Source organism: Xiphias gladius, chromosome 5 (genome assembly GCF_016859285.1).
Source record: "Xiphias gladius isolate SHS-SW01 ecotype Sanya breed wild chromosome 5, ASM1685928v1, whole genome shotgun sequence".
Lineage (NCBI taxonomy): Eukaryota > Metazoa > Chordata > Actinopteri > Istiophoriformes > Xiphiidae > Xiphias > Xiphias gladius.
The window spans coordinates 17,593,127-17,606,044 of NC_053404.1; the positions used below are offsets into that span (position 1 = coordinate 17,593,127).

Genomic DNA, 12,918 nt, shown 5'->3' on the forward strand with positions numbered 1-12,918 from the left:
CGTGTCCCCTGCACCTTGACATGTCTGTTTTACTACCACCATCTACCACCTTGATGCAACACCTCTAATGACAACTGGTGGTGTGAGGATGGTTTTTTTTTGTTTTTGTTTATGTGATTGCGACAGTTGAGGTAGTAGTTAAGAAGGGGTATGTAAGATACTTTTGACCGGGGGGGGGGGGGCATCTGAGCCTCTTGACAATAACTGACCACAAACTGTATCTTTGGATCTTTTTTCCACTTCAACTCTCACCTAACAGTTTGAAAACGTCCGTTCTTGACTACGTCTAGGGGATGCTGAGCCTCTTCGGGGATGCTGCAGGAGTGCAGGGAGGGGCAGGGTAGCAGATTGGCGGCAGTGGAATGCCAAAATCCACTCATGTATGTAATGGTTACACTGAAGTGATTGTACAACTCCCCACCATCCCCTCTGCTCCTGCCCCCTCCACCCCACCATAATATCAGTTAATATTATGGCAGAAGACAGACACACCGATGATCCGTAACAAGTGGCATCTCTGGAGAGAGCCAGTGCCACGAGACGGCCTTAATTAGGCCTGAAAAATGGCAGGTTATTCCATCCCTGCACTCCCTGTTAATCTGTGCTACAGAGCCACAGAGTCAACTCTGGCCCCGACTGGCAAATATTATTTCATCTTTGTTGCAGCTGTGAATTAGCCGATGGGCGTGACAGCCAGTGGGTGGCCTAAGATTTTTAACAAAGCTTCCAGGGAAACAGACAGAGCTAAGACAACCAACTGTTCATTGCTATTGCTGGACATACAGTACACAACGGGAGCACTTTAATTAATTAGGAATCAGGGAGGTGCTGGAGCACACATCTGACAGGTTACCCGATGCACCAAGTGTGTCTGCTAACAGACAGCCGACATCTAGTTGTAATTCAAACAGTGTTTTTGCATTCAAATGTCAACCTCTCTCTTTCCCTTTGCTCTGTATGTGTTTTTGGGTGTAAATTTCATCATGAAATTTTCATTTTGTCTGCCTTCATTATTCAATCTGAAGGTGAAATCCCGCTGGTACACTTCAGTGTTGCCTAAACAGAGGACTGTATTTGAAGGGGATGGAATAGAAATTGGAATTAGTAAAAAGTAATAATGAGGACAAGAACTTCTTGTCTGTGGTAGTCGGTCACTCTAATGCTAAGGTGAAAGATATGACAAAAAAACATTTTTCACATGTGAATTTATCCCTTGAAACAGAAATTCACCTCGGAATTCACATACGTTCATGATATTGTCACACGGAACTTTGAATTATTTGACAGGTGAATTGTAAGAAATCACATGTGAATACTGAATTTCACATGTATTATCATATGTAAAACACATCACATGTCAGCAATTCACATACAGTACATGTGATTTTTCGAAATGTGAAATATCGTATTTCACACATTAAAATTTCACTTGTGTTATTTTGCCTTTTTGGTATTTGACCATGTAATAAAATGGTTATCTTTCCTTTTGCTGATTCAAACTCTCCGTATTTTCTACAAATTTTTATAATGTGTAACAAATTTGCATTGACACGTGATTTTCATATATTTCACAGGTGAAATCACATATGGTTAAAAAAAAAACCAATGTACATGTAAAACACATTTTAAATGTGACAACTTCATATATAGACATAATGTTTTAACATTTCACATGTGAAAAAACAAACATAAAAGAGAAAAATGTTTTTTTTTTCCACATTTTCTCACCTGAAATATCATATTTTACATTTGAAAAAATACATTTTATGAATTTCACTTATGGTTTTGTGCTTTTTTTTGTATTTGACTATGTAATAAAATATAAGACATTATTGACCAAGCAGTTAGAATGCTAAATGCACATCCCTCTTTTTTTTTCTAAATTTTGTACCCTATCCCTCTCTGTATTTAATAATAATTTTTTAGAACATGTTACAAATTTTTTTATTGACATTTGTAATTTTCCAAAAATTTTACAGGTTAATGTAAGAAATTACATTTGAAAACAACAATTTCACATTTAATATCATACGTAAAAAGCATTATACATGATAGAATTGACACAGCGCATGTGATTTTTGGACATTTCCCATGTGGGTTTTGGGCATTTTTATGTGGGAAATACCATATTTTTACATATGAAAACATGACTTAATTTTTTGGGGTTTTTTTTTGGTACTGGTATGTAATGCCTCTTTTCACTTTGTGTGGCCAGTGAACCTGTCTATTTTAAATCTTTTTCAAAAACTTATAAAAAATAAGTCTGTGTATGTGGATGTTCTGTTTCTGGTGACTGTTGGTGAATTTAAGTCAAGTTCTTAACTAACTAACTTGATACCTAGCTGGCTGACTGAAGGACTAACTAAATGCCTGCGTGTAGCTCATTGGTTAAAAAGAGGAAGCATTTGTATACTTCCATCACTCTAAAATTCTTCGGAACATTTCACTTCAGTTGAATGGAAATGAAGTTAAAAAACATTTCCACACACACTATTTTGTATGTTGAAGGTGTCCTGACTGTTAGCCTGCTAAAACTAGCTCTGAGCTATAGCAGCCCATTTTTACTACACCACTTTAAGGCTATATGGACAGATTTTGAATGCAGCACGTCAGCTCGCTGGGTGGATGAGGACAGAGGCCTCGGTCACCAGCAGATCCTCACTTTACAGCAGAGTAGCTCCTAGCCACACCTAGGGGGGACCCCACAGCTCAGCCATCACTGGCATTGAGAAAGAAATCTGTCTGCTTCAGCTGAGTAATTACAGATTTGCTGTGCCTTTTCCTGCTGATGATGCTGTCATGGGCCATGGCTGTTGCTTTGTCCTGGGGGCCGGTTTGATTGTTGGGGAATGACTTTGTTTTAGTATTGTCATAGTCTCTTTGCCATAATTTATCAGGCGCTAGTGCGGAGAAAGTACGAATTTACTTTTTATTTACTGAATTTGAAAACTTAGGGTGTACTGACAGGTGATAGATAGTTGCTTGTGTTGCTCTAAATTTGACTTCACTGAGCAACAATAATCATCTGACGGTAAGTGGCAGGATCATTAACCAAAAATACACACTCTTCAATAATTACTAATATAGATACAATATTTATTCAAGCAAATACTCTGTACTCTAAAGGCTTGAATCTGATTGATTAAATTTAAATTTAGCAATATCTCAAAATACCTCAAGGTAGATTGAATTGTGTTTACTGAACTTTACTTTGATTTTTGTGATTTTAACAAAACTTATACGAGTCAAAGACAAACATACCTCAAAATCTCAACGCAGCAACCAAAGCCTGAATACTCGGAATACCTGCAAGGCACTGTAACCTCATTGGAAAAGAGCTACATTGTGGTCAAGCATCATGCACACAGAAAAAAAAAAGTGCAAACATGAAATATAGTCTCTCATTTTTGCAAATGAAATAATTTGCTATTTTTGTTCACCCTACCATGAACACAGTGACAAACAACTCCAAAATATGAATGCAAATAACATATTTAAAAGGGCCTAATAGCCATTTCCAAAACAATGCATCATTCTGATCAATTGTAGTTATTCAGGTCTGCACGCCTCCTTTACCATTCGCCTCTGATTGTATTTTCCAAATGCCAAGAGCAGATGAATCGCCGCCTCAGACACACAAGTCATTTAGCAACAATGAGGCCAAATGCTAAACATAGGGAGAATGCAATACATGGCTACAGCTTCTTTTCTTGGACCAAAGCTCCTAGCCCTGAAATCTCCCAGGTTCCCTTTTTCATGATATTGTGATGTATTTTCTTCCCTTCTGCCCTCCGTGGCGATCGTCTAATTACAAAGGGCTTCAGAACAGTAAGTCAAACCGTCGCAGAACACTACTCCATCCCAGCATGGGATATTACATTACGCTGTGATATTATTGTGGATTAAGACCACAGGCAGAGTCATGCACTATCATTAATTCAGTTGGCTTTGACAGTATGGAATGAAAGTGACACCTCTAATGAACGATAACACCTACAATAACTGCTATTAAATCTTAAGGATGTGCCTCATACTAATGATGTCGTCTCCCTGGAATGACCTCGAGCTGTGGAGTGGATATGTGCACAGTGGGCTTGTTTTGAGGAACAAGAAGGGTTAGCAGGCTGTCAAACTTCAAATGAGTGTGGGAAGAGAAAAAGGGAGGGAAGCTGGACCAGCAGCAGAGACATCTCAGGGTCTTACCTGTCCTGGCATGGCATTTTCGCAGAGGATAGTTTCATAGTCTATGGCAAAGACGGGGGCATTATCGTTTATGTCCAGCACTGTGATGAGAGTGATACCTTTTCCAATTTGGGTTGGGTCCTCTGAAAGAGAGAGAGAAAAGAGAGTCCCTGTTTATGTCACAGCAATCAGCAAATTTTCTTTTAAACACTTTAATTCTGCTTTAACTTTGCGATGATGCACTTTGCCAAATTTTGGAATATTGATCTTTCTCGTGTTTTTTAATTAATCACAAAGGAGGAGAAAAAAAATGCTGATGTTTGCTTCCAATAGCCGGCATCCTTACCCATTCTACTGTGGATAAGCCAAAGTGATTACAGTCAGTGTGGGGTTGTTGTCGGGGAAGGCCACATGTGCTAACAGTGGGCTTCACGCCCCTGTCTGCCTGACACACACTGATGGCTAAATGGCTGCGCTTGAGTGCAAGATGATGATTTAGCTTGGCGTCGCCGCCATGCCAGCCAGAGATGACGCGCTGACATTCGGGCTGGCTGATTTGATGGTGATAAAAAGGACGCGCAGAGCCTCGGGCCACAGACTTGTTGTCATTTGCGTGGTCTGGGCAGAGCGGATGAAATGTGAGTGACTGCAGCTCAAATGCACAACATCCCTCAACCAAAGCCTCCCTGCACCCTCTTCAGTTACAAAGAACCCATTTACTATAAATACTGTCTAAGGGCATACAGGGCAGTGGATTTTGTTGCCAGTCCATGAACTCAAAGATGTTCTCAGCCGAAAACAGCGCCCAAGTGTCACTATGTGTCAGAAGCCAGTACCTCATGCATGAGGGACCGTTGTGACATTTCATATGACTATTATTATATGCTGCCTTCTTTTTGTTGCTATATCCGGCAAGCGCTCACACTCGGGAATCAACCGAGTAGTGTGTCTGTGTGCCGTTAGATGTAAATAAAAACACATCTTTGAAGCAAAGAGTGATAAAAAGGTTTTGAAAAAAAAATGAATACCCTTTTTCACACTGTGCTCAGTCTGAAGATGTGAAAGCAGAGGAACTGCCAGGCTGACAGGCTGATTGTCTTTTTCAACTTATACTGATGTGATGCAGCTGTCTAAAGTGCTCAGCGGATCGGGTTCAGATGATTGTTGCCCATTGTGTTTGCGTGATGTTTGAATGCAGGGAGCAAAAAAAAAGGCACTGATGTCCTTGGAGCCATTGAGAGATGAACAAAAAGGCACCCGGCACTTCTTCACATCAAATTAACATAGTTCACCCGTGGGTGAGATCACCCACCCTTAGTCAGCATCTCGTCCCCACGGCTCAGGGACACATGGAGGTCAAAACAACCGTCCTGTGCGTGAATTAACATTCCCCGACAGCCCCACAACGACCCCAACAATTGTGTTGTCCACAGCAGAGAAGGCTATGGGACATTACGGAGAGGATAACAGAACAGACAGGATCTAAGGTTTCATATACTTTCTCAGGTGACAAGCTAACAAACTAATTGACCGTTCGCTAAACCCTAGTGGCAGATTTACAACTCTAAATTCTTAATAATTTTTGAAACCATGGGTCTTTGATTTCAGTCCTTTCATTTCTAGCTGGCAACCGTCAGTTTTGCCAGCTAAAAAGACAACTGTCTGGTGGCATGAGTCAGTTGAAAACACTGTCTCCGACTGACTTTTTCATGTTTCCAGCTGGCTTGTTTTAAAATGAGATCTTGCTTAAGGCTTAAATATGACCTTGATGGGTACAGACTTATCTTACTATACTTACTGGCAAGAAGCCAGCATCCTTACCAGCTGATGATCCATGTAGAAGACACGAAAATAAAGAAGTGTGTTACACTAGATCAGATAGATCAGGTAATGCTGGCTGGGTTTGCTGGACTGTAATCTTCCCCAAATCCAATAAAGAACAGCACAGAGTTGCTAACGTTAGCCTAAACTCGAATAGCATCAAAGAAATATGCAATAATAATAATATAATATTGTTAAATATCTGCTATTGTGCTATTGTTTTTTTTTCCTTTTTTGTGTAGCCTGACTCCTGAAACTAATGTGTTTAATGAAATACTATCACTTTTAGCTTTTAGCTTACTTTAGAGCAGATAAACACTGTCGTAAATCTGTTCCTTAAACTTTTGTACTAGTTTTTGAAAGATTAAAAAAAAACACTACCCTCCACACTTTTTAAAATCAGAGTATCATCTTACTTACGGTTGTTAAGCTATGATTGATCAGTCAATGTTAGGCAGAGGGGGTTTAGCGAACAGTCAACTCTGACTAGTTTTGCAAATTTCAGAGTGTTTGCTGTAAGTAAACTTACGGCTCTCGATAGCAAAGATGGTGAGGTTATGGACCGAGTTGGCCTCTCGGTCCAGAGGCTTGGCTGTGCTGATGACTCCACTTAGAGCGTCCACGTTAAAGAAGCGCTCCAAGTCTGTATTCCTGTCTATGGAGTACCTGGACACAAAGAAACAACCACACACCCACACACACAACCGTCGTACTTTTAAAAATTTCTTTTGGACAATGGTATTGATCAGACAATTTAGTGCTCTTGTACTTGTAAGGGAAGATTATGATAGTTTTTGTCTATCACGCTGCAACACTTTTTGTTGATACATCAGAAGCTTTAATCAATTATCAGTGAATTGTGTTAACACTTTATGTAACATGTATGATTTTTCTTTTATCAGTGTCCTAAAATGACAAATAATTAACACAAGTGCAGATATTACTTGAAATTCAGAAATGCAACAGGAACTTGGAAATTTATAACGCTGGTGAAACAAAACCCTATTAAATTTTGATAAAACGGAAGGCTGTCTACTTGTCCCTCAGCACACAACACTGATCAAACGCTTTCAATACACAGCAACTTGAAAATTACAACTTCAATTAGCCTACATCCAAAGGGTATTATTGCAATGTAATTTGACTCTTGTGGCTGCATTAGTTCCACTATAATTTTAATTTTAACAGATGTAGTGAAATATATTGCAGATGCTGATAACAGTCATAGGAGCAAAAAGAGGCAATTTACAGCTACAATGGTGCAGTAATTTGATTTCTTGAACAGACCAAGAATACCATAAAATATTCATTCAATTAATGCAAAATACGTAGGGATCTTGAGAGTGATGCCGCACAGATTGGCAACGTGAGTGCTTGTTTTGAGTCATAAATGCCATGGCCCAATTGTTGAGCCTTGACCCTCCTGCAGGAATGCCCTTCTCTTGTTCAAAACGGCATTTCACTTTTGCAAATGCTGCACTCCTTGGCCCTCCCACCATCTGGCACTGCCTTTGTGACAGCCACACCAGGGCCTTTCGAGGGGTCTACAGATTCTTTGTGATTGTAGATAATGTGGAGTAGTTAAATGGATTAACCAATTAGTCTCCTTTACTTTGGTTTTATTGGGATCCTTTGGGAACGTCAGAGTACATTTATTCTATAACACACAGTTCAAGAACAATAGTCTCATCAAAGTGGCTGAACAGATAGATTTAAAGTAGCATGTCAGCAAATCGTTAGTACCTGATGGCACTGTTGGAGTTATCTGGGTCATAGGCAGACACCCTCCCGATTGAGGTGCCCACTTTGGCGTCCTCCGAAACAACCATCTTGCTAAGTGGTGCGGAAAAGATGGGTGGCTCGTTCACATCTTCCACCGTCACCTTGACTGATGTTATGTTGCTAAATGGGCCCAAGCTCAAGAAGTTGGAGTCAATATTCCTGTTTGTGGCCTCAATTCTCAGAGAAAAGCTGCTCTTTGTTTCAAAGTCTAGAGGCTGAAAGAGACAGACAGGAAGAATACAACTTATGTGAGAGATCTTCACTTGTCAAAAAATGAGGTGAGCTATGAGGTGGCAAAAAAGGTTTTTGATGGAAATGTAAGGGCTACTGCTATAGGTACTCTACATTTTCAGACAGTCAAGCGTGAAGGAGCAGTTTATATATGTATGTATGTAAATCAGTAAACCATTCATGAAATGCTGAGATATTGATCCCAATTAAGGATGTGGACTCCAAATATCCATTACAATTTAAAACACAGTCAGAGTTAAACAAAGTGATTTGCTGATGGATTATTGCTACTTTGTGCTGTGAAAGCAATTATATTGATTTTAAGAAAGGCACAACATATTGTGAAAAGTGTTGTGAAATGAATGCTTTTGAAACATTTTGTCATTTTGTCTGTCTTATTGAACTCTCCACTGCAACACATAATATACTGCAGGAGAGCATTGATTTGACACTTTCATTGTTGGTGACTCTATCCAATGTTGTAATTGTCTGAGTTTGGCGCAAAACAAACAAAGGATCAAATTGGTCCATCTGAAAAGAATTGCTAGTGCCCAACAATGGCTCTCTCTCTCCTACAATAGAACTGCAGCAATGAAGTGTCACATCCATGTGGCCTGAGGAGACCATTTCAAGTCCTCTGACACCCTGAAAATGGGAAGTATGACCCATGAGCTCTGAAACATCCAAAAATGAGGCAAAAATGTCCAACAAATGTTTTGGCTTTGTTACAGATTTAACTTGAGAAGTTTAATTTATTAATGTAAGGTGGATGTCGATGACATTATTTATGGCATCTTGGTTCCCATGGTGAGAGGAGTTTTTTCTAAGCATTAAAACCTCTGTGTTCCCTTCATCAATCACTACAGTGATCTCTGTACTGTCTGTTGGTGCTATAGATAGTGTGAGTCTGAAGCTGTTGTGGTCGTAAACCCTTGAATGACCATGGGATGTTTACTTCGATCAAAGGTGTTGGAGATAGTCAATGCTGATCTGTCATTCGTGATTATCACTTAATCCAAATGCGCAGAAGATGTTTTGAAACACAGTGAGACAGAATGAAGAGGAGAAAGAAAAACCTGGAGAGGCAATTAGGCTACTATTCTCCAGTAAACACGCATACGCTGCCTGGTGCTTACAGATCACAGTGGATCTAGAGATACGTGAAATGATGCCAACGTTTTTAGATTATTTCTGTTTATAGAAACAATAACAACAACAATTTCTTGTGCCATTGTTTTATCCAGAACAACAAAGATCTGAATAGGCAATTCTGAAGTTCAGCTAAATGCTTCATGTCATTGTGTAGAATTCAACTACAATGTTTTTGAAGATTAAAATAAGTTTTATACCTAAGCCAGTAATGTGGTAGTCCATCTTGACTTCACCCTGTCTGTAGCTCTCATCTCCAAGCCTATTAGTTCCTACTGAAGATGTAAATCTTTAAAAAATGGCCACAAATATATAGTATCATTTTTAAAAAAGGGCTCAGTGGGTTCCTTAAACCGCTGGGCAATGTATTTTTCTGGAAAATATTACTCAAACAGTAGTAAATGGTACATTTTTCTAGGGACAATTTTCAGCTGTGGATTGATACACATTTGGTGCTCTTGTATGCATTTACAACAGCAGGATAGTGTATGTGGAACTGACTCAAAACCTACAGTGCCTGTGTTCATCTTAATAAAGTTTAGTGTCATCTAGTGCAAGGGTGTTTTTGGATAGCAATGGAGATTTTTGGTACAGAGGAATAAGGTACAAAGGGAATACTTGTTAAAAGGATCGTTTCATTGTTGGTTTTGGTCTTTTCATAGGATTTGTTGATGATAAGAAACAGAAAGTATTGCAAGTCTTATCTATAAATATTTCACCAAGAAAGACAAGATATGTATTCATCTATGGGTTAGCTACATTACTTTTTCCACAATGTAATATGTAAGCCATGCCTTCCGAATACAAATAATTAAATATAGCTTTCAACAAAGTTGGTGATGTTGCCCAAAAATATCCAAGATGTTAGAGTTGGACGAAGTGTATGTAATACTGAAGGTCTAGAATTCAGTAGGTACAGTAGTAGTGTATGAATAGTGATAGTAGATAGCAGGTATGAAAAATGTAGTGATTTGATGTTGTGGTATATTTTTCAAGCAGAAAAAGGAATCAATTGTACAGTGTTAACTGTATATTCATAGTCACACCAACTATATTCCAAGCAACATTTAATGCCATACCAGCTACTCATGTACAGGGCTTTACCCAACAGCCTGAAAATTTTTCCCTATGTCTCACTGACTTTCAAAAGGGACGGTTCAGTGCCATTTATGGGCAGAAAGTCACGGTACAAAGGTTTCATTGTCTGACAAAAATATTCACCACAGGCTCTATTCACAGTCGGACTGAACTAGCATTCTTAATTCCTTACTGGTATATTTTTTTCTATTACGTTGTAAAACCAAGTCTGTTGTTCATGCTGTACCTTTAGCAGAATGATAACCCCCTCTTGTGTATCCTCATCTGTTGTTATGTTGAACACGCCAGGCCCGTCTCCGTCCATGATTCTGTAGTCCATCTCTGCGTTGGAACCTATATCAGCATCCGTTGCTTTGATTCTGGCGACCACAGACTGCACCGGCAGTGACTCCAGCACTGTATACTGATAGATCTCTGGAAAAGGATGGACAGGAGCAGATGCTGGTAATGGATGTGCTTATTTCGCTACCAACTCACCTTCAAGCAGCTCAGCTTTTGTTATACCCCTTCAGCTTTGATTTGGCTGTATGGCTCCTCAAATTCATGTTGCATAACACAGACAGACGGCAGTAGTGAAACATATGGGATAAACCACTTTGCTTCCACTTCACACATAGACAGTGGAGAATGCAATGGAAAGGCAAAAAGTGAAAGCAAAGACCAATTTCTGTTTTTACGCATTTCAACTTTTACAGCTCAAAGACTATTTTTAGCACAATATAGAACGTCCTAAATGCTGTGTAATGGGTTATCCCTTAAACCAAAAAAAAAGACAGCAAGAAAAAAAAATTCACAGGTATCACAGTTAGATTCCTTTGGTACCGTTCACAGGATGAAATGTCCACTCAAAGATTCTATTACTCCAAAACTCTCCATTGTGTTTCCTGAGCCTTTGGCTGACCCTTCTGATTTAAAGAACTCTTATAAGAATAAAGAAGGGAATCATATTCATAATCATAATCTCCCCAATCACCATGGCAGAGCTCATTACCAGACCTTTCTGTGTTCCTCACAGTGTCTCCCTCAGCCACCGTCTAAATGCTAATCTGCCTGACATTGTTTGCCGCCATGTAATCTTTATAATGGCTTTTTAATTTGCCGTGGAATAGCAGCTCTTTAAAAGACCAAAAAATTGCTTTCCTCCCTCCGTTTTCCCCCTGAACCTACCTCTTTTCCCTTCTACCCCCACACTCCCCCCAGCCTGTCCTCTCATGCAACTAACCTTGGCTTCCTTCCCCTCGTTTCTTCCAAGGACTAGCTATAGCTCCTGGACCCCATCAGCTCTGATGCTCCATAATGGTCTATCGAATCTGACCCATGACGCTGCTAGTGCAACAGCAGGAGCAAAACCCGGAACTCCTCCAAAGTCTCTTTCTTCCCAGCTTGACAGCACTGGGTTAAAATGGCATTGATGACTTGTTGTGCGAACTTGAACCTTTCTTTCCCCCCAGGGGCCAGCAAATTGACTTGGCTTCATGGCAGTCCAGGGGTGAGCGCACCAGCCAGACAGTGGTTGGGCTATCAGCGGTAAACCGATTGGTGGCACTTTGGATTATCATGAGAAGCACTGCATGCCTTTGAATCCTAAAGCTCGGCCTGGAACCCATTAGAAGCCCGTGAAATAGGCTGACAACAAAAAACGGAGACTGATTGATCCTGGTATCCAAGGCCAAAGCAGCCCCCAGCTCTGATGAAGAGTAAGGCAGGGAAGTGCACACCTTGCAGTAAGGCCGTTTTTTAATTTGGTCATAAAAAAAGTCCAACTAAGTGCTGAAAATAAAAATTGAGGGAAGTTACAAGGAAAAAGACGGAATGGGGCTAGGAATCCGGTTAGCATAACGTTTTAAAACCGTTAATGACGAGAATTTAATGAATGTGTTTTGCTTTTAAGATTTCTAAGTATTTTCTGTTCAACTTTATTGTACTACACATTACAGGAGAAATGATTCTACAGTGTTGTTACAGATAATATAGTAGATTTAATATTTTCCAATGATTCCTGTTCAAGGGTGGAATAACAGCCCAGTCTTTTCTGTACCACCGCGTTCATTGTATGCACTCATTTGGTTCTCTTGGTTCAAGTGTTTTTTCTGCAATAATTGGTCTTTAAAAGCCCATTCAGCTGGGACAAAAAACACTTCAAATGAAGCAAGGACCTCATGATTTTATTCTGATTGTTGAGTAATTGTTGAAAAAATGGCATGTACTGTACATGACAAGCTTGATCAACCCTATAGGTACAATCAGGAGTGGAGTCTTACTGTGAGTGAACCGAGGCGGGTTGTCATTGACATCAGTGAGCGTGACAGTGACAGAGGTGGTGCCGGAGAGGCCGCCCATCTGGCCGACCATGTCTTTGGCCTGGATGACAAGCACGTACTGGTCCCTTGTCTCCCGGTCCATGTTGGGCAGAGCTGTTCTGATGACACCTGAAGAGAGAGGCAGAGGGGGAGAAAAAGATGCTTTAGGGGTTCCCATCCCTTTTTTTGTCAGACGTACCCCCCCGGCCCTGGCAGATATGAGTTTAAGTACCCGTTCATCAACACCACCTGTCATGTTCCAAATTGTTTTTATCTTAATTGCCTTTAAACTAGATGACATAAAAGTGGATAGCTTACAATAATGTTTTCATATGTAGAGTATGAACTAAGGTGT

General features: G+C 40.0%; 1 protein-coding gene across 3 annotated transcripts in view; it reads right to left on the reverse strand.

Annotated features, from left to right (window-relative positions):
* The window catches only part of LOC120789803 (cadherin-7-like), an 84,486-nt gene that overhangs the window by 20,715 nt on the left and 50,853 nt on the right, over nt 1–12,918 (reverse strand). For all 3 annotated transcript variants that reach the window (XM_040126840.1, XM_040126839.1, XM_040126841.1), the window contains 5 exons: nt 12,525–12,692; nt 10,490–10,677; nt 7,747–8,000; nt 6,533–6,669; nt 4,204–4,325 (listed from right to left, as the gene is read on the reverse strand). In XM_040126840.1, coding sequence (XP_039982774.1) covers nt 4,204–4,325; nt 6,533–6,669; nt 7,747–8,000; nt 10,490–10,677; nt 12,525–12,692 — 869 coding nt within the window. The remainder of the gene's footprint in view (nt 1–4,203; nt 4,326–6,532; nt 6,670–7,746; nt 8,001–10,489; nt 10,678–12,524; nt 12,693–12,918) is intronic.